The sequence below is a fragment of the Seriola aureovittata genome, chromosome 7, assembly GCF_021018895.1.
Source record: "Seriola aureovittata isolate HTS-2021-v1 ecotype China chromosome 7, ASM2101889v1, whole genome shotgun sequence".
In the NCBI taxonomy this organism is placed as follows: Eukaryota; Metazoa; Chordata; class Actinopteri; order Carangiformes; family Carangidae; genus Seriola; species Seriola aureovittata.
Window position 1 is genome coordinate 12,599,847 of NC_079370.1, and position 25,958 is coordinate 12,625,804.

At 43.0% G+C, this 25,958-nt stretch overlaps 1 protein-coding gene across 3 annotated transcripts; it reads right to left on the reverse strand.

Annotated features, from left to right (window-relative positions):
- Positions 1 to 8,949: 8,949 nt before the first annotated feature.
- adar (adenosine deaminase RNA specific) lies at positions 8,950 to 24,833 on the reverse strand. 3 transcript variants are annotated; one of them, XM_056381094.1, is made up of 16 exons: positions 24,706 to 24,833; positions 19,613 to 21,388; positions 18,874 to 19,199; positions 17,539 to 17,734; positions 16,686 to 16,888; positions 16,050 to 16,185; positions 15,609 to 15,847; positions 15,170 to 15,326; positions 14,051 to 14,219; positions 13,680 to 13,773; positions 13,436 to 13,552; positions 13,109 to 13,236; positions 12,805 to 12,987; positions 12,534 to 12,646; positions 11,918 to 12,045; positions 8,950 to 11,538 (listed from the first exon to the last, which is right to left on the reverse strand). In XM_056381094.1, exons 2-16 carry the CDS (start codon positions 21,260 to 21,262, stop codon positions 11,214 to 11,216), a joined length of 4,164 nt encoding a protein of 1,387 aa, XP_056237069.1. In that variant the 5' UTR covers positions 21,263 to 21,388; positions 24,706 to 24,833; the 3' UTR covers positions 8,950 to 11,213. The 3 variants fall into 3 exon arrangements, with proteins under 3 accessions (XP_056237069.1, XP_056237070.1, XP_056237068.1); XM_056381095.1 differs by lacking the exon at positions 24,706 to 24,833 and adding an exon at positions 24,352 to 24,683; XM_056381093.1 differs by lacking the exon at positions 24,706 to 24,833 and adding an exon at positions 22,856 to 23,243.
- Between the last annotated feature and the right edge of the window lie 1,125 nt (positions 24,834 to 25,958).

A 25,958-nucleotide genomic window follows, 5' to 3' on the forward strand; every position in this document is an offset into this window, starting at 1 on the left:
GACTGTTCCTTTGCCACACAGTGTCTGCTCTGGCCATACGTGACAGTAATTCTGCTTCATTTTAAAACATAATATAACAGTAACATAAGTAGAGTCTGCACAAGTGAGCAAACATATTCAGTATTGCTTTCATTAGCCGCCATAAGGTATTGGTCAAACCAGACCAAGTATGGCTGTAACTTCAAAACAACTGGGTGTTTTCTGAGTTGAGAGTTTTAAGTAAAAGCAGCAATGACACACTGTAAAAATATTCCATTACAAGTAAAAGTCTTGCTTGAGTGAAACTAAATGTAGCAAAATGTACTTGCTGTAAGAATCAAAAGTATAATGCTCATAATGCTGAATCACCTTGTAGCGTTAACGCCATATTTTAGGATTCACTCTCGTTGAAATGGGGCACCAGTCCTGTAGGAGGACAACAATGAATTACTTCATTGCCAAATTTATCAATCTCTATCAATCTTCTCGATTCAATGGATCTCCAGTCTCTACGTCAAAAGAATACAACAGGACAACAACTGGGTGTAAATAAAGGAGTTTATTAACTAAACTACTATCTACAGAGTAAATGCAAGGTGTAATAATCATAAAGATGAAAATAATAAGAAAATGAGCAGTGTGATGAGTTGGCAATGGTGGGAGAGGATATGTTATGGCTGTACAGCTAATGATACTACATCTACGAATTAGGTTTGATGATTAAATATTGCTATATTTCGACATCAACCCAGTCACGTGCAGAGTGTTAAGACCGACTTACTGTGAGTTGCGCTGTAGCTGGAGACCCTCGGCTGGAACACAGGTGGCTGTGGTTGCCGTGGTAACCCTGGAGACGCGGGATCGAGGTGGATTCTCCTGGAGGCCGTGTCCCGTTATCACGATGATGGATTCTGCCGGTGTCTCAGGTGGAGTTTGCCAGGAGACTTTCTGTCTCGGGCACCCTTGATTTCTGCTCGGCTTCTCTGCAGGCGGTCATGCAGATGTTATCTGCTGGCGTCTCTTGCGGGTTGATGCGAAATAAACTTTAATGCTCTTCACTTTGGTTGGATAACTTTAGAGGAGACTGGTGTTGACCAGATGACTCTAAAGTTGTCAAAATCTTCAAAAAGGAAAACTTGTTGATGATTAAAAGTTACAAAATTACTCTGAGGCACTTCTGTTGTTTTGGTTCAGTTGGTCTTGACTTGGCTTATAAAAATAAAAGTTACTTGGAGCTTGTGGTAAAGAAAAATAAAAGACGCGAAAAGTGCAGAAATGACTAAGAGCCATGAGTTTGTGGCTAGCAGCTTACAGCTAAGAGTTGGTGAATGTATCTCTCACATATCTCAGAAGTACAGTGTGTACCAGAAAGAACGGGGCATGTGATTAACTGTGTGACCTTTAAGAAATGTGCCTTCTCATGCATAACAAGAAATATTGTTGTTACTTTGCTTAACATACTTTTGTTGACGTATAGTATTAGCCTACGCCCCTAGACACATGTGACACGAAGCCGCCCAGCAACACACGTCAGCTACCGTTTGAACCAATCAAACTAAGACATGCCTTACTTGTAGGGAGGAGCCATACTCCTTGACTTAAGCTAAGACACTAACAACCTCAGGCTAGATCGTTCTCATCTCTTCCTGGTACCATTGTTATGTGTACTGTACGATCTCCGCTCTCTGCAGATTGCGCAAATAAATACTTCCACTTGATTCAACTCCTGTCTCCTCAATTGTGTACCTCGACTCCCCGGCCTGGGTGAGATTACACTCCGGGTAGATCTCAACAGAGTTTACCTGGCTACAGAGCCGGGCTTTGAGCAAAGATCTCAGCTTCTAGTTTCTGCATCGTTTTCTAGCTTCAGCTTTTCAGCCTCTAGCTTTTAACTTTTTCTCGTTTCTAAAATTTCTGGTTCTTCTGGCCTGTTCTGAACTGAACTATGTGAATTGATCACGACTGTTTTATCTCCTGGGGGGCGGGTGCATGTTTCAGGGGCGTCCCCAATCTCCTGTGTTTTACCTATAAATTCGCACATCCGTCTTCCACCATGACCACAAAACATTAAGTGAAATAACATAGAAAACTACTTGCACTAATAATAACAGAGAGGAGTAATAGGAGTGTTGATTTCATATTACATCCTTCAAACCTGGAATTAATCATGATACAAGTGGTTAATTGGTCAAACAACAATATAAACATTTCCCAAAGATAATAGTTTATAAACGTGGATTACACAGCAGTTCTTTGACTGTAATAATAATAATATGCACATTCTGGATGTCATGTAGTGTGTGTTACCTCGTGTGAAGGATGCTGACAGTATGGTCACATGAAGGACATTGTCGTAAAATCTACATGTTACATTTCATGGGATAGAAGTTTGGGATTAAACTATTGCATAGGAACATCTCATGAGTTAGATAACAGTTAAATATTTAATTGAAGAGTCTATGAAGAGAGTTCTGTTGGTCACCTCAGGAAGGGAGGTTGGTGTGTGTGTTCATGCATGGCACAGACAGGCCAGGATTCACACCTTAGTGTTAATCAGTCCTTTTGTTGTTACTTGTCCTATACAAGAAACAATCAAATATCATTAGACAGAGTCTTATTGTTACAAACTGGAGATTCTGGCTATATTCTCCAGTTGTCTGGTGTCCATTGGTTGATCCTCTGGAGCTGACCTTTTGACCTTTGGTATAGTTCTGTATCGTTCGGACATGCTAACAGCATGGTCTGTTTGTTGAAGAGAGTCAATTGTGGGGCCGTAATTCTGCATGTCCTTATAATGAACTTCCTTAAGGCTTGTGACTGATGCCAGGCCATGTACGTACACTACAACCTCCTTACAATGTTGCTATATCATAATACATATTTTATGATTGACTCAGTATTACTGATGCATGAACATGTCTAAGCACCATTTTAATGCTGTAGTTGGAAGAAGTGATGGCAATCTTAACTACTTTATATACCACTAGGGAGTTATCTGTTCATCATATTTAATAAACTGATAACAGGTTTTGTGTCTAATATCTTAATCTGCAAAGTACTTGGTGACAATATTTAACTAAAAAGTACAATGTTTTCCCCTGAAAAGTAGCAGAGTGGAAGTGTTAAGTGGCATCAAATAGGAATACCCAAGTACAAGTACCTTAAAATTGCACTTAACACAATGTGAAATGTGCTGAATAATGTGCTGAATATAATAACCTCACTCTGACTGAACTACAAGGTCACTCCATGAGGAAGAGGAAATGGAGAAGCAGATTTTTTTCGTCTTCTCCGACTCAGCCACCTGTTGTTGACCACATTTATGATAAATGTCAGAGAAGTGATGAGTAAGTCCATCGCACAGCTGCATGGCTCTTCTTAATAGAGCACTGGGCTGGCCCCACTCTATCAGACACGCTTTAATCGTTGCCCTACACCGGCTCCATTGTATCCTAATGGCTCAGATTGCATTAGGGTCCTAGAAGCTGTGTGGGCTAACCCACAGCCTAAAGCCGGCCGCTGTATGCAGATGGATGTCTGCACAGCAAACAGCACTCTGATCTGACTGCCTGAGACAGACTAATCAAATCCAAAATGGGAGACTACAGGGGGTGAAATATATATAGAAGGGGTGGGGTGGGGGGTGAACCGTGGAGCTTGCAGAAAGCTGAGGGTAATGCGTCCGCTCTATTTAAGTGGTGAGCAAGCAGTGCAGAACATCTCACCCTCAAACAACTGTGCCCTTTTAACATAAGGACTGACACACACACAAAGACACAAACACACACACACACACACACACACACACACACACACACACACACACACACACACACACACACACACACACACACACACACACACACACACACACACACACAGAGTATGTCGACACAGCTTCATTAGACTAACACTGTCAGAAATTCTGCCAAACAATAACAAAATGCTCACTGCTCCATGTCTTGTTTCTACATAAGACAAAATATAAGATATAAGATAATACATGGAGCATCATCAGCCCTGACCAGAGAGCTAGTTGGTTAAATGTGCTGCTCACAAGTGTGCGCAGCTGTCATGTTACTAATATTTGGAAGTGTTTGAAGAGCTCAAAAGGGAAACTACAGTTCCACTGTGTCAGCATGATAGCAAAGCGTGGTGCTGATGTACTGGATGTGTGTGTGTTTGTGTCAGCTATCTGCTGACTAAAGAGCACCAGTCAGCAGACCCGTGACACTGCTGGATTTCCGCTCATACACACTTTTCCTGTCACCTTGATATTCAGGGCCATTTTTTCCCTTCTGAGACTTCATGGGTAACTATGAGGTTTTTAAGGCTAGAGATTGGACAGCCATTCTGGTCCTGGGGTCCCTTGAGTCCACACGAGCTGGATCAGCTGCTGTACGTTCATGTCAAGCGGCTCCATTCAGTTTGCAAGATGTCTGGCCGCTTTTCCAACCAGACTAGGTGATTAGCTCCTAGCTTCTACTAGATTAGATTGTAATGTGGCCCCTCTATCACAGGACCGGGCATGGCGACATCATACTCCCATTTGCCTCTCACAGCCCAGATGATGACTCTGGCCAGTACTCCTTCAACATCCCTCTTTGAGACTGTCTGCTTCTCTTGGTCCAGCTCCTCTGGAACAGCCTCTCCCTTGATATCAAGCCTGATGTCCTGAAGCGTGTGCAAGAGTGGTTTGATATGCTATGGCACTGCTTCTCCAGATTTTGTTGCCCTAGCTGCCAACAGAGCCCCACACAGGGATTCCCTCTTACCAATCACAAGTGAGGGAAGTTTCTGCCCCCCAGCTGTCATTTTCTGTGGACACAGAAGCTGTGGTAGGGAAAGAGCAGTTAACTTGTACATGTACAACAGCTTGTACAGGAGTGACAATGTCATCCACATTTGTTTTGACTTTTTACTCAGTTTTTTATGATTTTTATATATATTTTTATATAAGTTTTTATGCCTTTATTATTGATTTAACTATTACATTATTAAGCAGACTAACGACACTGCTGATTTCCTTGATTTCCACTCATACACACTTTTTTTTAGTACCTTTTACATTCAGGGCCAGTTATTTTTGTCTTTCAGAAGTACAGTTTGGTTGTTTTTTTTATCTTCATGTTAGATCTGACAGTAGAGAGAGAACACAGGAGGAGGAAGAAATGGGTAAAGACAACAAAACTCCTCGGCCAGACTCGAACCATGGACGTTACGGTTCATGCTTCAGGCCTTACATCCTTCCTAATCTCTGATTGGTCAACTGTTCCTCCAACTGACAGAAAGAGCCATTAATTAGCACAACGCCAGGTCTATTTGAAACTATGTGAGATGTACATGTAGGCGGGATTTCAGATATCTGGAATGCTACCTTCACCCCTCTCCTGATCCTACCTTTGAACTGTAAAAAAACACGGTGGTGTGACAGATTGCCTGATCTGCATCCTCATAGTTTCCGAGAGGCAGCGTCAAATTTAGGCCACTTTGAATATCACAGGTATCAAGGAGTCAAGGTCTCAAGGCTTTGAACAAAGGGAATGCTACATCGAATGCAACGTGTCACCCTTGATTGAAGAGGCAATTGACTAAGTATGTCTTCAAATGTGTGCAGCTGTCCTGATGCTAATTTTTAGAGGTGTTAAAGGAGTTCAGAAGCTAAGTACAGTTTCAAAGTGTCAGCATGATAGTAAAGTTTATGCAGAGTTGGTGTGTGTGTGTGTATGTGTGTGCATGCATGCGTGTGTGTGTGTGTGTGTGAGTGAGAGATGACTGCAGTCTTCCTGAGTCAGCTGTCTCCTATCTCTCAGCTAAGAGACATTTCCTGATTCATGCCAGACTTTTAGAGACTATACTCTACAACACCATGTGTAGAATCATCATTATTACATTTAGCTATACCCAATTTAAGCAGGGAAATAATAGGCTACACAGACAGAACACCTTCAATGTTAAATGTCAGTAGCAAAACCTAAATAAGTAGTTCCAATTATTTGTTGTAGTTAAAACTTAAAAAAAACAAATCCATATTGAAAATGTACCAGGGATAAAAGTAGAACATTTCCTCAAAGCAGTAAAAGTGTCAAAAACAAACCATCTCCTCAGCACTTGTACCTGTGTCAGGGATGGAGCTTTTCCTCATTACCAAACCTGTGTCTCTCACCTCTCTGACTCCAGCCTCCCCACAAGCCTTTTCTAGCTTTGTAACCTGATAAAGGCAAAAATGAAATCTATTCTTCTTTAGCCATATACTGTAGTTCTCACATATGAACTGGTTGTATGGTTCTCAGTTATCTAACAAGTTCTCATACTGTCTGCGTTCTGACCAAACAAAACTGAGCTTGTCAGTTCATTGTTGACTGATTGGAAACACAGGTTGAGAGAATCTTGAGTCTCAACTCAAGGTTCTCCTACTTGCTTGTTTTGGAGCTTTCAGCTGTATTGCAAAGTCCTCATCAGCAGATTGAGATTGCTGATGGCGGCGCTACATGACAGGTCATAGGTTAACCAAGGCTATTCAAGTTCATTCGGAGGGGGAACGACAACATTTGTACAAAATCACCTTCATGGCGGTGCTAGAGGAAAAGTCTGTAGAGCTCCAAAGTTAGTAGGATATATTGTCTGAGCAGCTTGGATATCGGCTCCAAATTTTGGAGCCAGTCAATCAAGGATGAAAGATGTTGAGATATAAGTAATATTGTTTTTAATGCCATACTATCAATTAAGTACAATCCTACTATTTTCCTATATTATCCTGTATGTATTCAATAATCAATACCACTGACGAGTTGTACGCCATATCGGCACATATTCTGACAGTGATTGCAGATTGCTGTACACTGGTTTATGATTTTGCACCATGTCAGTGGCTTTTACAGTTTTGCTGGCACAGTGTTTTATTTTTCTACCATTACCATGTTGCATTATTTTGTAACAAGGCCGGTAAAACAGCAGCACAACCGTTTCTTTTTTATACTATGGTTGGTACCACGGTACAGTCGTTGTGCCAAATTGAAAAAACCATCCATTACTCTCACAGTACCAAGCTACTTTTCCGGGTCTGCTCTTTTCCTAGCCGATGCTTCAAGGATCTGACGCTCCACCCCTCCTGTCACGCCTTTGATTACCATTATAAATTTGTACTGGGCTCCACAGGTTGTCATGATCTTGTGTTTTTTTTAGCGTAGCTTTTAAGCCATTCCTTTCCCCACTCAGCCTTCATGTATTCCCTTCTTCCCCTCTCTCATTTATTTCCATTGGAGAGCATCGATTGGGTCGTTTAAGCCTTTCGGTCTGGACTAATACTTCACTCTATGCAGCCCTGTTCCCCTCTTCCATCGTTCCCTCCATCGTGCTTTACTCCTCTCCCTTTATCATTAGTCCCACCCTAGTCCCACCATCCATGTACTTGACCGGAGAGACAGTACGAACCCAACTTGATGGGTTGAGATGATAATTGAAACAGGCCTTTAATACAGACCACTTGGATGGCACATGCCTGGATTTGTATGTATATGCACATGTGATATAAATGTAATTAGAAGCTAAATAATTTGATCCTAACTATAATAAAGTGTAGGGATATTATACCAATTCTTTCACCTATCTTGAAAAAATGTCTGAGAGTTCGTTGTTGTTGTTGTCGGGATTCCTCTGCTCTGCATCATCCTCCAATGAAACAGGCTGTTTAGGGGGCATTAACAATAAAACTATTTATGAGGCACTACACTGATTGGCTGACAATAGGACTGCCTCCGTCCTGTCCCTTGACAAAAACAAATGCTGCTGAACCAGAGACAAGACAGGATCTAGCGCTACGCTGAACTGATTCAGAATTAGACACCGAATTTCACTATTTGTTCCCAGTGAGACATCACACCGAGCGACGGCTCTAAATGGCTTGTTCAAATTTTCAAAGTGTTAATGCATCACATTAAGACACTGCTGAAACAGTGTGAAGTACCAGTATTATCCTGCATCATGATTGTACAACACATAACTAACACCTCTCACAGAATCCAGTGAGAAAAGATGAATTTTACTTCCATAATACTACATTTTTATTTTGGTTTATATATATCTATTTGCATTCTAGCTACAGTTTGCACTGATTAGATGCTAAACTGTACTTGGTTGTACTGGTGCAATGACAATGACGTTGAAACGATTGTACACTGTGCTATACAATTACTAATTGTGACTCTGACCAAAAAACATTTCCTGAACTTAAAATAGTCTATTAAAGATGATGATTTCATCAACTTCAAGCTCTAGAATTCAAATCGGTCAAGATAGAAGTGCACAGAGTGAAAATGAAAGCCAAAAATATCGTATGCTAGTAGAATCACATAATAGAAAAAAAATAAATGTCAGCACTGCACAGATCTTGGTAAGGAAAAATCTACCAGCAGATTTTGTTTTGCATCCACCATCAATATCAGGTTAGGGTACCACCACACAACCAGTGGCTGATTTCATGAAGCCTTTCTCCACATGCTGCACATACACACATGCACACAACCCCCAGCCCTAAGGTGAGGACATGTTTCCATCTGCTGATCCTTTGGAGCATTGCAATAGGCTCTGCAGCTATTAGGAGCCAGACTCAAATCTAAACGCCACCCTGAGGAAAGGAATTTACATCTTCTACTCTCTCAAACCTTCAGCCTAGAAAATCTCTTTGCAGTCATTGTTCCTACATGAGTGTAATCCAAAAGATTTATCACGTCATCCAGAACCAGAGGCGTTGCTGTGCTTTTTCAGTCCTCTTAGAGCAACTCAACAGCTGCTTCTGACACAATGAATATCTATAAGCCCCTCAAAAATGTCAAAGTCCCCCTATCATTCAGACAGCGCACCCCCCAGGTGATGTAAGCACTCCTCTGGAGAAAGAAGAAGCGGGTGATAAATAAATATGAAATACAGTGCAACACAGTCTACCATACCACAACCACATCACTCCTCTCAAACATTGCAATTTCTTTTATTTTTTCAAACTCTCCAAACTTCATTGGTAAAAAAACGGCATACTCCATTAAAACATCAGGAAAAATTATAGAAAACAATTGTAGATGATTTACAAAATATATACATGAAACCTATACATATACATACACACAGATATATATATACAGCATTATACTCAAACACTCAAACAGTGGGTCCCAAAAGTCTGAGTCTAACACCAAAACTGTATATGTTCCTGTTTTAAGCTAATTACTTAAATACGCTGTAAATAAATCAAAATAACATGTTTAAAGAAATGCAACAGGTACCAAAAACAATGTGTACATGTGTAAATCACGTCACATCTTCTGAGAAAATTCGGTCTACTTGTAAGACTGTAAGAAAGACCTCAATTAAAAGTTGAATTTCACGGCTGAAATAAAGGACCCAACCACATGTCGACCAGAGAGAGGTGCCACTCTCTACAGAGAGATATGATCACTTCAAGCTTTAAACCTTTTAAAAGAAGGAACTAGCAAAACAACGGCTGTGTGCATCCATCAAAGGTACACCAAACCAACCCGAAGCATCTTGGGAGTGCTGACTCTCATGGCTTTTCCTCTGTAGTTACCAGATCAAACCTGTGAGACCACTGTAACATCACAAGATATTACAACACCTCTCTCACATGCTCTTCAGAGTGCTCAAAAAATATGGATTCTCAAACTCAGGCTTTTGGATCCCACCATGCATCTGTGTGTTCATGTATTTGTATATACCTGATGTATATAGTTCATCATCCATCTACATGTAACTGAATCAAGAACAAACAACACACTCTCCTTAAACAACACCACTGTCCTCATCTAGCAGTCCTCAACAACTGGCCATGCAAGAGGACCTGAAAGGCTTTTTGTATATTGAGATGTAAAAAACAATATGCAGGCAAGCTGCAGGCAGGACATGAAACGCTTGCCAGGACTCGCTAGCATGGCCAGTTACTGATGACCCCATTGACAGAAGTGAAGGAAAACAAGGAGGAATGCTGAAAAACCACACACAAGCAATAGGAACAGAAATGCTGTAATTTTTGGAGGCCTTGACATCAGTAATTCCATATAAAAGCAGAAAAGCACAGAGAAATTGTGGGACTGATCAATGGGCTGCGATGACCTATGTTGCTGTGCTAATGGTAACCATGGAAACAACATGTGGATGGATGGATGGACAGCTAAGGGTGTAGAGAAAATCTTCTTAAATCTTCTTTAACTCAGAAAAGGGGGCCTGTTTGAAGTATTCAGAGTATGTACAGGAGCTAAAGGCTAAAATGTTGCACAGTGAATGTCAGTGACTGATCAGAGTAAAAGTTGGCATTAATGTTCTTCTTATGTACAGTGAAAGCTTTTTATGTACACTGTAAGCTGGGACTGTAATGAGCAAGGATTAATTTCCAAGTTTACTTGACATCTAACTAGGATGAGTGCAATTAAAAAAAAAAGAAAAGAAAAAGAAAAAAAAATTCCTGCTGAGAGCATCCATTATTTCTGCTCTGTCCTAAAAGCAGCTGCATGTATTTCCATACAGCACAACACAGGGAGTAGAAAAAAATAGTAAGCACTTAATGAAAGAGAACTTAAACTCTAAATGAACTTAATCACAATTACAAACACTGCTACAATGCAGGGTCATTTCGGGTTGAATGCCAGTTAGCATTTGTCAGCGACTCAGACTCTCATGGCAACAAACAACAAACAGTGGTCTAAAGAGGCCAAATCATCATCAAAGGAAAAAATGAAATAGAACAGTGGAAAAATAATGGCAGCATATGCCAAGCACAACAATTACAAAGACAATCTGAAACTAGCTAACGTATAGATATAAACCGTATAAAGGATCCTAACAAACATAGTAACTGTCTTACGAGTTAGCACAGCTCAGCTTTGTAGCAGTGTTTGCCCTGGTGATTTACTGACTTCAAACTAATTCCTTTTTCATGTAGTGTTTACATTATTTTGTACACCCCCTGAATCTCTCCTTAGCTGTCTCTGCTGACTGTGATCCCACTCACCCTTCAGGCTTTGCCCTTGCCATCACCTTCATTCATTCTGTCCCCTTCCATCATTTTTCCTCTGCAGCCTTTAATCATGTTCCATCAGAAGATACAGTTCTGGCTGCTGGCTACACATAGTTTGATTGTCCTTTTCTTTCTTCACATCTGCCCCTGGCTTGTGCTTTTCTCCCCCACATATTTATATTACCAACTTAATAATGTACCCTGCACTGGTCTATGCCTCCTCTTGCTTGTATTCCATTGCTCCTCCGTTTCTACTGCTGCCGTATCCCACAGGGACACTTGCTCCATTCTTCCCGATTCCCTCCCCCGACTCAAAGCTCTTCTCTTCCAGCGGTTTGCCGATCCAGGCGCCGTAACCGTGGACGCTGAGAGCTCGGAAGAACTGCTGCTTGGCTAGCTGGAAGGACATGGCTGACATCTTGGCCTGGGCGTAGGAGGGGTGGGAGAGGAGGTCTGTGCGGCCGCACCGCTGGCACAGAGAGCGGAACAGACAGAACAAGTTGGACTTGGACACACGGGACACGGCCAGTTTGTTCCTACAGGGAAGACATTAGGATACTCTTTAGTTCAATGTCCATAAGAGAGTTTGACAGTCATGGAAAACATCACCGTTTGTCTGGTCTGATTATACCTTCACTGCCTGCTTCTCACTGTTTTGGTCATTTAAATAAAATAAAATAAAGTTTGTGGTCACTTGACAGTTTTCCCTCAGTAAAACAGAGCACTGATAGCCACATCACATATTTCTTAGGATTATGGTGTTTGATCAACAGCATTACCACACTCCTTAAATAATAAGGTACTAAGTGAACAATAAAGGACTCTAGAAACCAAAGTGTCCAAAGTTTTATTGAACCGTGTGTGTTGCTATCAGGAGAGACAGGGTTTAGATTAGTTACACTGTGTACTACATACCCATCCAGTTTGCCTTTGGTCCCATCCAGCACCTCTACACTGTGCTGGTCTGGAAAGCTCCAGTTCACGCTGGATTCCTTGGTCTTGCCCGTGTGACGTGTGGAGTCATACACACTCACTCTGCCCACCTACAGTCCAGCCAGGTGGTGTGGGAGAAGGGAGGGGCGGAGAGAACATATTTTGTTTAATCAGGCTAATTTAGCCTTTCAGCGTGAGTCAGCATTTCCAAACAGAGCGTGTAAAATTAGTTGTGTAATGCATGTTTCAGTGTGATGGCTGTGTCACACTGTGTCGATCGGGGATGGTAGTTCAACCAATTTCACTGGTGTGTAACTGAAAGCAATCAAAAAATGGGCTAAAACAAGGAAAAAGCTGAACCCTATGTAGCTGCCAGTTACTGTTTTTCTCAGGCATTTTGCCTGGTGGTGCAATGGTCACCTACCTGCTTCCTGCTAATTGATGGATGAGCCAAATTTAAAGAAGACGGGTAATGAATTAACAGTTGTGCAGACACAAATAGGAGTGCTGGCAGCTAAATTGATGAATGTAGTGACAGTGACCTAAACATTCCTGATTAATGTCCACATGTGACATTGCCAAAAACTTTCGTGGTTACCTCTGGGTGGTTTAGCTTGAAGGGAGCAGGAAGACTCTGATCGAACGCTTCACCATCTCTCGCCAGCCGACAGCAAACAGCACGTGTAAGGTGACCGTGGCTGTACAGATAGCCTAACAGATCAGAACAACCACTCGTTGTAAAACAGGAATTTGAGACAAGTAGCACCTTAAAGCTGGGAATTCATCCAACTTCACTGACGTTAACTCTCATATTTGTCACATAATCTGTTCTCCAATTATAACAATGACAATGCAACAGCATGTTTTACCAAGTGTGATGGACTTAAGATAGATGGGGTGCAGGAAATGGGTGAGCAACGCCCCCTGCAGGCCCAGTACATTCCAGCGCAAGATCTTATCACTGCAGCTCATGGTTCTCAGCCTCTCTCCGTGCTGGATGCCGTCCCAGGTGGGCACAATGGCACTTGACTCCACTGGGATGGTGCCCTCACCTGGCACAAACAACATCACACATATACAAAGGTCACAGCTCTTGTTTATGGCAAGGAATCCTTTGCTTCCATGCAGTTATATACAACATTTGTGAAGACAGATAAGAGTTTCGTTTCTCACCGTTCTCCACTTTGGTGCGGAGCTTGCCCTGCTTAGCATTCTCAAACAGAGGCTGATGGCCTTCAACTTCATCCCCAGCCTCACTGCAGGACTTATCAAACAGAGCCCCATCCCCACAAGGTGCCGTGCTATAGATAAGAGAAAAAGAAGAGACATAAGATACTGATATGACACACACCAAAATGAGACATGTGGTTTAAGAGAGGATGGATAACATTGATCCAAAAGTGAACCGTTGACGCATATGAATAATGGACATGATGAGAATGAAAGATGAGAGATTAAGGGGGAGGTAGAGAAGGAGAAAGAAAACATCTGATACTCCACCTGATGTAGAGGTGAAAGGTGATGTCAGATTTGATCCGCAGTTTGTTATTCTCCGCTGGCTCGAATATACTGTCATCTGCGCCGTCATAGTGCTTGAGCAGCTCAGTGTACAGAAAACTGAGAAGAAAGGAAAGGGCGAGTTAGACTTCTAAATAATGTCCTGTAGACCGGGACTGGGGAAAAGAGCGGGTTATGTTTTGAACTGTGGGAGAAACATTGATAAAAGAGCAAGATCTATTTCTACCGAACAAATCCCCTTCTGGAGATGATTTCAGCGTGGCAATCATTAACAGTCTCCCCTTTAAGGCTCAGCTCCTCCCCTTTAACACAGCGATTTCCTGACAGGAAAAAAAAAACAAAACAAAAAAAGAAAACAAGAGACACGTTCAATGTCAAAGAACACAAGAATGCAGCGCCTCTCGGTTCTGCAGTGACCTAGTTCTGTTTTAGCTTTCTGACAGCACATGCCTCTCAGCACAGAAATCCATACAACTAAACATCATGGAAATATGCAATGACAACACATTTTATTCTGTTGCTACTCAATTCCTTATACTCCCGGTTTCTACCACCTCTGTTGTTTCATAGGTTAAATGCTAAAGGGAAGGGATATACCAGTTCCCAGGCTGACAACAGTCCCCAGGCCCTCCCCTCTCCTCATGACGATGGTGGCCAGAATCTTGCGACCCAGAAGGCTGTGCTGGATACGTGTGGTCAAGGCGTTGAAACGTTGGTGGCTCAACATTGCTATCTGGTCATGCAAAGTGCTGCCACTCACGGGAAGCTAGAGAGAGGGATGTGTACAGGATAGGACAAGCAAAACAGAAAGGAAATAAGGATTATTATATATATATTTGTGTGTCAACAATATATCAGACTGCCTTCAACAAAAAACAGATTTATTTACTGTGAAGCAGCATATGTGTTGCGTTATAGACTGTGTATTTCACTTGGTTGTGTTTTAATTTAAGTTATAGATTATACATATTATATAAGTGTCATATGGACATTTACAGTGTTTCCCTGTCCATTGCCTTGGGGGTCACCCTTTTCAATGGGATCCCCAAGAAACCAAAGAAAAGAAATAAAAAATGTTAAATGTATATATATTTTTTATTCATGTTATTAACCTAATTTATGTGCGCTTGAAAGTCTCGCCTACTTTTTGCTTTCATTTACAGTCACGTCTCTCTCCTCTGCTTTCTCTTTCCCTCCCCACACACGGAGCTGAGCAGAGGAGGGACAGCTTGACAACCTGTTATGTTAAGTGCGATAAAAGCTTTCCAAAAAGAGTTGGAAAAAACCAAAGATGGACAGACAACGCCCAAATGTCTGAAAGTCACGCCAAAATATTAGCGTTTTTTTTTTTAATGCACGAAATCTGGTAACAGTGGCGAGGATGCTAGCTCTGCTGCGGATGGCAGGGAAGATTGTTCTGGTCAGAGCACTTGCAGCTCTCCTGCTGTTACAGCTGCACCCCCGAGTCAGCCGAGGGGAAACACTGATTTATGTTGTTATTTAGTCATTGGAACAGTTTTACTCAAGTGAGGTGGTCAGTCAAATACATGCTGGTGTTTACTATAAATAAATTGAAGGTCAATTTTTCAGCACAGGTAATCAAGGCAAGCAAAACCTATTGATGTGCCTCTGCTATGTCTCTCATTCCATGCCTTGCACCCATGTTGAGTCTGATGGCATGATAGAAAACGTGAAACCAATGAAAAGTCAGCTCACTTCAGCTGGGATAAGCTCCCCAGTACGGGCTGCTCTCTCAGCTTCTCCAATCAGAACCCGTAGTGCAGCATCTGCTGCCTCCTGTTTTCCCTGCTTCTTGTTGGATGCACAGACTGGAGGGAACCACCGTCCGCCCAGCTTAGCCTGGTAGGTAAATCTGACAAGGAGGGGCAAAGAGAAATCATGGTTGGGCCAAAAACACAAGTATCCATTTGAACATTTTCCTTAGCAGGTCAAGTGGTGCAAGAACAACAGAGCTCCAGATGAAAAGAGGCAAAAAGGCGTTCATTAATGCTCCATGACTTTCAATTATCTTTTTTCCTTAGGTATACAAATAAGATATTTCCCAGTGCACATAATAACCCAGTCGGTAGGTGATTTCTTCTCATGTGTACATGTTTAATGTGTGTGTTTGTGCATTCATGCAGCCAACACATACTTTGGCTCATGTGGTGGCCCAGACTGGCCCACCAGGCGAATCTCAGCAGCAAAGCCCCGGGCTCTGGCGTACTCCAGAAGACCTGACACTGCATTGTTGTTCAGGTGGTTGATGAGGTCCCCAACCCCTGCCTCGTGTGCTGCTCGCAACTCATCTGCAGTAAGAGGGGGCAAAGAGGGACATGTAGTCCCAGAACCACCGCCATCACTATCGCTGGAGGAGCCGAGGGGCAACTGAGGCTGCGAAAAGAGAGGTGGCAGTGGGGGGAGGAGAAAAAGAGAGACGTGAATGGTACTGAGCAAAGGGAGCAGAACAACGTGACAGAAATGACAAGATCAATTCTTTCTGCCCGAGTGATCTGTTGTTTCTTTTAAGTCATTCCATTCATTTTGGGGATATGCAAAACTGAACAACTCCAGTTATTCTCTGCTTTTCACTCACCTTGTTAAGCTGTAATCTCCCGTCAGACATTAATTCTTTGACAGCCTCCTCTGCCGCCAGCTGGCGGGCTGCCTTCTTACTTGGAGCTGAGGCTTCAGCAAACAAGCTCTCTCCGACCTTCACCCTGTACATGAACCTGAACACAGGACAGAGAAGGTGAAAAGGGCGGAAAGAGAGAAAGGGAGAGAATTATTTTGGTATGTAACTGAGATCAGAGATGATGCCACACTTTGTTAAGTTACTATTCCAGAATCATGACTTATCACATTTAGATTAATCAGCAGATGCGCCAGGGTCACAGTAACACAAGAGCCTATGGTGTACTAGTCATAAAAACAGAAGTGTACAGCATATACAGAAAGTTATTGGAGGAAAAGACAAAGTTTGTATTGTATCTCCCAGCCATCCAGCCACCTAAAGGGATGGATTATAAACAGACGGAGTGGTAATAGACGGCTTTCTGTCTCTTTGTCAGCTGACTACAGTACTAAGGATAGATTGGACAGAAATAGCCGATCAACTACTTCCCTGAGGAGGAAATGCATGACCACAGAGGAACTCAGTCTGAGAACATGCAGTGTGGGGGAGTGCAATATCCAAATGGACAGATTCAGAGGGACGTGCAGGAGTCAGTACCGTGGGTCATGTGGTGGGCCTGCCTGCCCAGTGATGATGAATTCAATGGGGTTCCCGCTGCGCTGGCTGTACTCCATCAGAACAGACACCGGATTCTTTCCACCAGGCAGAGAGCGTGACAGTGGCTGGCGAGGTCCCTCCACCATCCCCATCCCTTCCACGCTCCCAGACCCAAAAATTCCCCCTATGCTCTCAGCTGCCCCCTGGTAAATGGTAAAAAAGACAAAAAGTACTATTTATTAAAGCTTGTTTTTGGCTGTTTTTTAAAGCAAAATATTCTTTCACTGACTCACAGTTTTTACTAAGGCTGCACAAATAAGTTTTATAACTACAATCTTTTGGTAATTGAGTGAGTCTATTGAGTATATTAGTGCTTCTTTTTTGGATGTTTTTTTTTACAGCAAGGGTCAGCAGTTGGGTGCTTGGGCCAGTTTAGGGTTTTTTTAGTTTGTTTTAAGGTTGTATTAATCAACAGATATAATTTGTCCCATAAGTAAGTGAGGTCTATCAGAATTACAGAAGCTTAAGTTAACACTCTTTGCTATATAATCAAATATATGTTTTGTGTTACACTTCGAGACCAAAGATAGAATTGATTGGGTATCCACACATGGTAAAAAGTGTCTTGCCCTATGGTTAAGTTAGTATTGTTGCCCAAGAAAAAAACAGCCTGGTGCAGAATAAAGCACAGGAGCAGTGATTTGAATGCCTATTTTTATGCGGGAGCAGATTTACATGTTACAGGACAATATTTATTGGGATCTGCACGAGTCTTGTATTTACATTGTTATCTATATCACATTAGTGATAAATCAAAGTAAACATTTTTAGTTAATCATTAAAGGAAACTCACACTTGCGTCTGGGAGTAGGTCCATGACTTGGTCTGTATTGGCAGTATTTTCCTCGTCCCCTGTGCTGGCCCCTCCCTGCATCTCTCCGATGAGAATGCGCAGGGCGGCTGCAGCAGCGTCCTTTTTTGCTACTTTCTTACTGGAAGCTTCAGCGACAGGAAACAGCTTCCCGTTGAGCATCACCTGCATACGGAATCTGACAGAGGGAGAGAAAATATACAGATGAGACAAATATAATTCTCTGAGACTACTGTGCTGCATAACAAGCAAAATAATAATTATTCTAAATTGGGAGCTTGTCTTCATTAAGGCAGCTGTATTTAACAAAGAATTTGAATTGATAGGTTTGTCATCAGGTTCTTTACAGAAAGTAACAAACGTGTGGAAAAACAAAAACATCTATGTATCACATGGTGGGACAACAAACAGAACTTCAAAAGTCCAAGTTTGTGGATGTTTAATACTATCAGTTCAACAGTTAAAATATCGTGGGACATCAATGCCATCTGAGCGGGTATTCTCCAACACGGGTCTGACAGTTATCAGACTGCTCACCAGACTAACACCACAGCATGTTGACATGTTGCTATTTCTGAATAAAAACCAGTAGATAAACTTCCCGCTATGCTGAGGACTGAGGAAGACCTGGCCTGTTTATTTTATTTCGAAGTTTGATTTCAGTTCAACTCTGAGTTGTATGAGCAGTAGTCTGGCTGTTCACAGCTCAAACACATTCCTCTGTGCAGGTCATCAGGAGATTCTGCTCCTCTGCTCTTTTTAATAATCACACAGAGCTGATCTTTATAATAATCTTATGAATTTACAACATAGAGCTTTTCCTGGATTAGCAGGAGCACTTCTTCTGCAACTCTCTGTTTAGACACTCTGGATTGTTCCGGTCCACTTTAACCCCTGTGCATTGGTAATTTTTAATATGTTACAGGCACTCATCTATTCCATATATTACATTTTAATTTTATCAGTTAATGGTTAATTGCCGGTTAACGGTTAATGGTCGGTTAACGGGCGTCTGCTATCAGTCAGAAAAAAAAATTCCAAATGAACATCCCTAATGGAAGATAGACTATGTTGGTGACAGTGTCGGGTGGCAACTTAACACATTTAACCGCTATAATTACATTGACAAAGACACTGTATATAATGTGGATCGGTCAAAGCCTGATGTAAGGTAGTAAGGTCATTATTGGGTCTGGTGTATCCCTAGTTAAATTTCAACAATGCAGCATGAGTATGCAGACATGATCAAAGATCAATTTACATTGCCCTTTGTATCAGTTAAAAGCTTACAATAACTGAGCAGATCATGTCACTAACCTTGGGTCGTGGGAGGGTCCCGACTGGTCAAGGAGCTGGAACTCGCAGTTCTGGCCCAGATACTGGGCATACTCCATGAGGCCGCTGACAGGGTTCTTCAGCCTCACTTCCTGCAATTTGGCCCACAGGTTCTGGGGAGGTGGGGCAGCCAGCGACACAGCAACAGTTCCCATGTTGTTGGCCTTCTCTGCTGCCAGTTTTTCAGCATCGGTCTCTCTGCGAATGGCATTGAGGAATTCTGGGATCTCGTCGTCGGCCCACTGTCCTTCGTTGGTCTCTTTGTCTTGACGTGAGGTAAAGGAGCGGGGCTGGAGGGAGGAATTGGACTGAAAGGGGGAAAGTCAAGAGGTGAAAGAGTTAATCAGATGAGACTATACTTCCAAGGATGGTAACCTGCCTATAGTACTACAGTAGTTCAACAGTTGAGAAGAAGTAGCTGCAAAGGAAAAGGCTTGCGAAAATATTCAAAGTGAAGTGTACACTTCAATTGATATTGTTTGTTTTTTTTTTTGCCTAGAACACATTTTGTCCACGGCAGTACATTGCTCAGCTTCTGTGCTGGTACTCGTGTCTACTTCTCCAAACTGGGAGTGCGCTGATCTGAAATTTACTGCAGGTGAAACATTGACTGTGTATAAGTAGTACCCCACACAAACCCGTGTCAAAAAACCTGAACTATCCCTTTATTACCTTTAAATACATATAAAAATACAGAGTAAAACACAGGAATTTCACCTACCGCTTCACTGTGACTTTGCTCTGGCATCCAGCCCTCTGGAAGTGGTAGTGGCTCCAGGCCTGGTATTGGTGGTAGTGGTGGTGATGGCAGGAAGATGGACCCTCCTCCCTTCTCCTCTCTGCGGGTTTCCTCCTCCATTGGTACCCCCTCAACCGGGGTGCTCTGTGCAGCTTTGAGGCTCCTCTCCATCCGCTCTCTGCGGTGGGTGGAGAGCTCCCATGTGGGAGGGTTGACTTCACCATCTTTAATGACATCACCTTGCTTCTCCAGTACATAAAGGGTGGGATTTACCTGCTTGGCACTTCTAAGTCCCAGATTTTTGGCTATGACGAGAGCAGTTGCCTTCTCTGAATCCAGGAGGTACCGCAGAACTAGCTCCTTCTGTTCTGCCATGATGGAAAGCAGAAGTTCCTGATCAGGGGCGCTGGTGGTGCCGGGATGTTGTTTCTCTTCGTGCTGACCTTGTGCTGGTGACTGGGATGCTTCAGAGTCAGATGACTCTAAAGAAGAGCTGTAAGAAGAACTGGATTCTGTGTCAGAGTCCTCTTCTTTGGCCTGTCCCCTGTTTCTTGCTGTTTCTGTTTTTAGCTCAACCTTGGCTTCAGGTTTTGGAGGGTGTCCTGAGCTGACACACAGATTGGATAGTGGACTTTGTATTTTAGAGTTTTGAGCTTCCTCGCATCCGAGAGGTTTTCTGTAAACAGTCCACTCGGGAGGGTGGAGTCCTTCCTTTGAGGCTTTCTGTGAGCGTTCCAAAGAGTAGAGGGCCTTGTTCACTATCTTTTTGGGCAGACGCAGCTTTTTTGCCAACAATTTTGCAGAGATGCTCTCACTTGGCTTCAAAGCAGCCAAAGCCCTATGCACCTGGTCCTGGATGTCAGGGGTGAGAGTGATGTTAACGTTACTAAAGCTGGAAATGGATGAGCTGCTGGATGCAGAATGTCTGCCAAACCTTTCTCCTCTGCTTGGCCTGTCTTGATGAAGAGACAATCTCTGAAAATTGTCACACGAAAAGTCTGTGTGGCCGGACCATTGTCTGTTGGAGTACTGGTTGTGGTTTTTACTTTGTAACTGGTTTTGATTCAGGTGTCGAGGGCCTTGGGGACCTCGTAGGGGTCCTACAGTGGGTGGGCACTCAAAACTGTGGTCATGTCTATACCCACCTCTACCCCTAGGGCTGTTGTTGGAGTTTGGATATCTACTGTATCCTGACTGGGGTTGATATGAGGAAATAGGTGGCCTGCCGGGTACCACTCCCCCTCCCCCTCCTCGTGGACTGGCTCTGAACTGTGGAGCCTCAGAGCCGTGTCCTCTCAGGAACTCCACCTGTTGATACTGAAATGAATTGGGAGCAGGACTGGGACTGTAATTCTGATTATGTGAATTGTTAAGGGCCACTGGTTTAGGGGCTGGTTTAATGTGGCTTGGTACTGGTGGAGCGGAGGGAATGAGAGAGGGGGCTGGGGGTTGTATGGACACTACAGGGGGTGCAGGGCTGTCGTAGTAACTTGAATATGGGGTCTGCTGTGGGCCAGCTCTGGGGTAGAATGAGGCTGGCCCAGGTCTGTTGTAATTCTCCTTGGCCTGGAGGTGGAGTGGTGAATGTTTGTGGTAGTGTTCCCTGGAAGGCCCTCCTCTACCTCTGCTCATAGCGCAGGGGGTGAGCGTGAAGGGGGCCTGCGCAGATGGCTGTGCAGCTTCTGTACAAGTTTACGTCCTCTATCACGGCAGACCCTGATGGAAAGTCAAGGCAGGCCAGTTGCACACTGAGAGCACCTGAAATACAAACAAAGGACAATGTTAGGAGAATATTAATAAACACAAATAAAAGACAGTAAGATAACTGAATGGTGAAAAAAAGTGGTGGAGGGTAAGAAAAACTGTCATTCCAGTCAGTAACACAAGTTCATGCCCTGCTGGCAAGCCTCCAAACCTGCTCAAGTGTGCTTGGGTAAGTCAGCGAATCTATACCTGCTCCAAGGATACAGTTTTTAATGTCACCCTCCGCCTCTTGTCTTCCTGGAGTGCAGTATACAGAAAGGAGGATAATAAATATCAGGGTATAATGGGGAAAAAAAAGAAGATTATGTGCAGAAGATAAACTCTAACATAGAGCAACACTGTCAACGTTACTGTCTATCTTCAGATCGTACCCCAGCCAGTCTACAAGGATACTGCAGGGTGACATACTGCCTCTCCCAATCACACTGAAACTTAATCCCAGGGTAAAAGGATAGTGATTAATAATTCAGACCTCCTTGTGACTATTCTGTTTTATTTCTGGCCTTACAAATTATTGCTAGATCTGGATCCATAGCAGGGGTGGGGGTGGGGGGGGGGGGTGGGGGGGGGGGGTGAGACACTGATGCAGACAAAAAGGACAGTTTCAAGGACACAAGAACATAAAGGGCTACCTCTTAGTGACGTGCTGTGGACAGAAAACCATGCAGTTGCTAGCCAACAGCCCTGACTACAATGATAAGTCTTCGCAGAGCTAGGTTAATGCCTTCCTTTCAAAAACACACCATGACCAAAAACATTCACCAAGTAGAAACGTAGATCCTGCGAAACAGCATAGTTCAAAATTCCAATATCCTTCTATGGTACAACAAACATTGATTCAGCCTCAAGTATCATATCTGACAACACTCAATAATGTCTATATCAGTGAGACTGACAACACCTAATACTGAGTCGGGTTTCATCCCCTCTGGCCCAGTCAGCAGCGCTGGTCTGTCACATAGAGCTCAACAGTCCCATCGCCGCCACATTAATAGAAAACACCATAGTGTTGGTTCATCACAGTAATAGGGGCCGACAGGGCCGGCAGCCCAAGGGCCAAACGGGGCTGGAGCTGACTCATCTTGACCATGATGCAAGGCAACAGTTGACAGCCAAAATAACAACTCTGTGTTTTTCAGTATCCACTGTCATTATGCTCCACTCAGTTTCAAGCCTGGGCAGAGGAATGGGCAAGACAAACCGTCTGACAACTGATGAATCAACTCTTTTACATGTTTTTTGCAGTCATGTCAAGAAACAGCTAAATACCACCAACACAAGGTTTGATGTTCAAAGACCCCTTCCTCGCTGAGACCTTTGTGTCTTTTGATTATTTTACATTGAAGAAATGAATCTAGTACATGCTCCAGATCCGGTGCACATATTCACACCTGAATGCAACACACCATTAACAATGGTAGCACAAGGCCCAGTGGGCTCACAGGGAACTGTGGATCTCACCTACAGTAGTTGCAGCGGTCAAAAAAAGTGGGAAGTGGTAACGTCGCTGCTCCTGCAGCTTCTTAGTTATCAGATGACTTAAAGCGAAACTCACGAAAAACAAAAACAATGTTAACACACAAAACACGAGTAATAGAGTAAACGCGTAAAGTAATCGCGGCACCAGTGGTAGATTAGAAATCGCTTAAAGTTTAATCTGTGAAACGGCAAGTGTTTTCCAACGCGCAGCGTCTTCCGTTTAGGATGAGCGAGGTCCTGTCCGCAGCTTATACAATGCAAACACTAGGGATGTCGCTCGCTTATAAATGCTCTATACCGTGCTATAAAAATGCGTTGCTATACTAATACACCACGAAAGTTCAAGGGAAATCCACAGGCTAATTCGTTTAAGGAAAGGGAAACTGGCCTACAGAAGCGAAGTAAGTTTCGCTTTCATTTCTGAAGAAAAAGTAGGTTTCCTATTGTGAGCCACGTGACCGTCAGAGACACTACAAGAGCAGACCGACTGACACATACAGATGGGCAGGTGTGTTTATAAAGCATTAAAACAGTATAGCTCCCCTACGGCTGTCGATTCATTTCCATGTTTAAAGAGGCTGCTCTGGGGTCCGACTCAAACAATCAATGCGCCTGTGTTACCGTGGAGCTACAAGGGCATCCTCTCCTGACTGCCTGCTGTACACAGCTCACTGTGACAGAGGAGACATCACGTGCTTAGATCAGGTTCTCACATTAAAAATAAAACGGAGGAGGGAAAATGATGGAGACCGATAGTAATGTAATACATTTCGAGGGATACAAATATCACAGCAAAAAGTCGAGATCTGGTAACGGGATTGTGGTACGATGGGAAAAAAAAATTGTACTATCAGGTGAGGGACAATATCAAACACGAGAGCAGCATGGACATGTGTGCCTACAAGAACAGGATTAACCCGTTTCCGATATTGAAGCATTGCTATATATTTCGCATTAAAATATACACAGATCAATTTACAGTGTACAGCAGGGAATCTTGCACTCACACAAAGATAGGGCCACATCAAAAAGTAGTGATTTCAGTAAGTTTCACTAATTGCGAAAAATTTCCATAGAATTATTAACATAGTTAATTTTGAATGAGTTAATTTAAGTCAATCCTATCCGTGTTACATTCAAGTGAAAATGAGCTATTACATTCAAGTGAAAATGAACCAAGCAGCGTTACAAAATGCTGGATACACACAGCTAATGTCTGAAAACAGTCTGTGTTGTCCAGACGATACATAAATGTAAAACAGTCTGTTTTACATTTATGTATCGTCAAGTTGGAAGGGATTACTAAGTCCTTATATTATACACAAGACACCAACACAACACAAGATAACACGTTAACGTTACATCTAGCTATTTGTGCCTTTGAACGTGTCAGTGGGGTTTCTGCGAGTCAGAAGAGATTGGTGCACACTATTACTCATTTCAATGATGGTAAGATTATTTTAGGAGGGTTTAGTCACCAGCAGGGCTGAGGATGAAACTCTGAAGTCCTCGTCGTTAACAAGCCGCTGGTTGTTCTCTGAAGAAACGTAAAGCTCTAACTTTAAAAGCTCAAAGGTTAGACGAAGTTTAAAAACCACAGAGGCACATGTGGCCGGAGTTTGTCTTTGGGTAAAGGATGAAATGTGCCGCTGAACATCGTCCCTCCTCCAGCTAACGTTAGCCAGCCTGCTAGCTCCGCACTGGCACTGCACCATTTCTAACTACCGCCTGCAGCACAGTCAGTTCACCGTCTGCCAACGCAAAACACACCATGCTCTTCACCCAAACCATAACAGACGGGTTAGAGAGCCGCCACAGCTTTATTTGATTACCTTGACTCGCAGTGTTTCGGCTTCAAGGGCTCTCGCTGGTGTGAAATGTTTTTAATGCGGTGATAGAAAAACAATCAAAGAATCGCTGCCAACAGAAGTGACGCGCAACTCTGGCGACTGACACAAACAGCTACATGTCGCATGTGAGTGACGCACCGCATCATCATCACCATCATCATCATCATCATCATCATCATCACCATCATCATCATCTTCTTCTTCTTCTTCCTCTGCTGCTTCTTCTTCTTCTTGTTTTCCTACAGACTGGGTGCTTTTCGGCCACATTGCCTCCTCTTACAGGTTGGGATTAGATTGCACCTCGGATTGATTCTATTTCCATAGGTGTAATCCTGTCGCAGTGATCAATTCAATGACTGCTTTCACAACCCTTGACTGATTCTTAGCAGGCTCCTCATGTAATAGTCTTTGGGCCAGGCGTGATACTGAAGCATATCACCTTTCTGGCGATAAAAGGCAAATTCTGATTTTCTGCTTTTAGAGTCTTGGGCTCCATCTGTATAAATTTGGAGATAATGTTCCCAGTTGTTTTTCAGTCGTTCCCTTACTATGTCACCGTAAACAACACTACCATATGTTCTCATTGTTTCTGAGAGAGTGATGTCACACAGAGTGGGGAGAAGCTGTTTAACTGCTCTCAAAGATTTCTGTTGAACTCGTCCTCACAGCCACAACTAAGAAGCCATAAGAAAGTACAGCTCTGTTGATTTGCCGGTCCAGTCAGAGAGACTGAGAGGAAGTGACGCCAAGTTGAAGTTATATTCTAAACCTAATATAAGATTCAGGGCTTTTGGGAAAAAATCCAGAGCTGAAGTGCCATAAGCTGCCCCTGCTAAGTTTACTACTGCATTGCCAGGTTTGTTTGCCCAATTCCCAGTGGAGTTTCTCTCCTTTCCACAAGTAGCCTAAAGCTGGAATAGGGGTGGTATGGAGGGCCCCACAGCATGTTATCAGTGGCTTTGCTTGCACTGTCTCTTGAGAGCTGATTTAACATAAACACCCATAGTGTAATCTTTATCTTATCATTGCTCTGTGAATCATTAACTGTGTATACTGGCCAGCACCCTATATGCTTCCTTACTGAGAGAGGACAGCATTACATTTATTACCTTTCCACACTAAGTTACAGTGCTGTCTGTTTTTTTCCATGTTAGCCTTTCATAAAAGTGCGATCCCAAGGATTTGACTTCTTTTACCCTCTCAGTTGCATGTTCAGACACAAGTAAATCCTGACA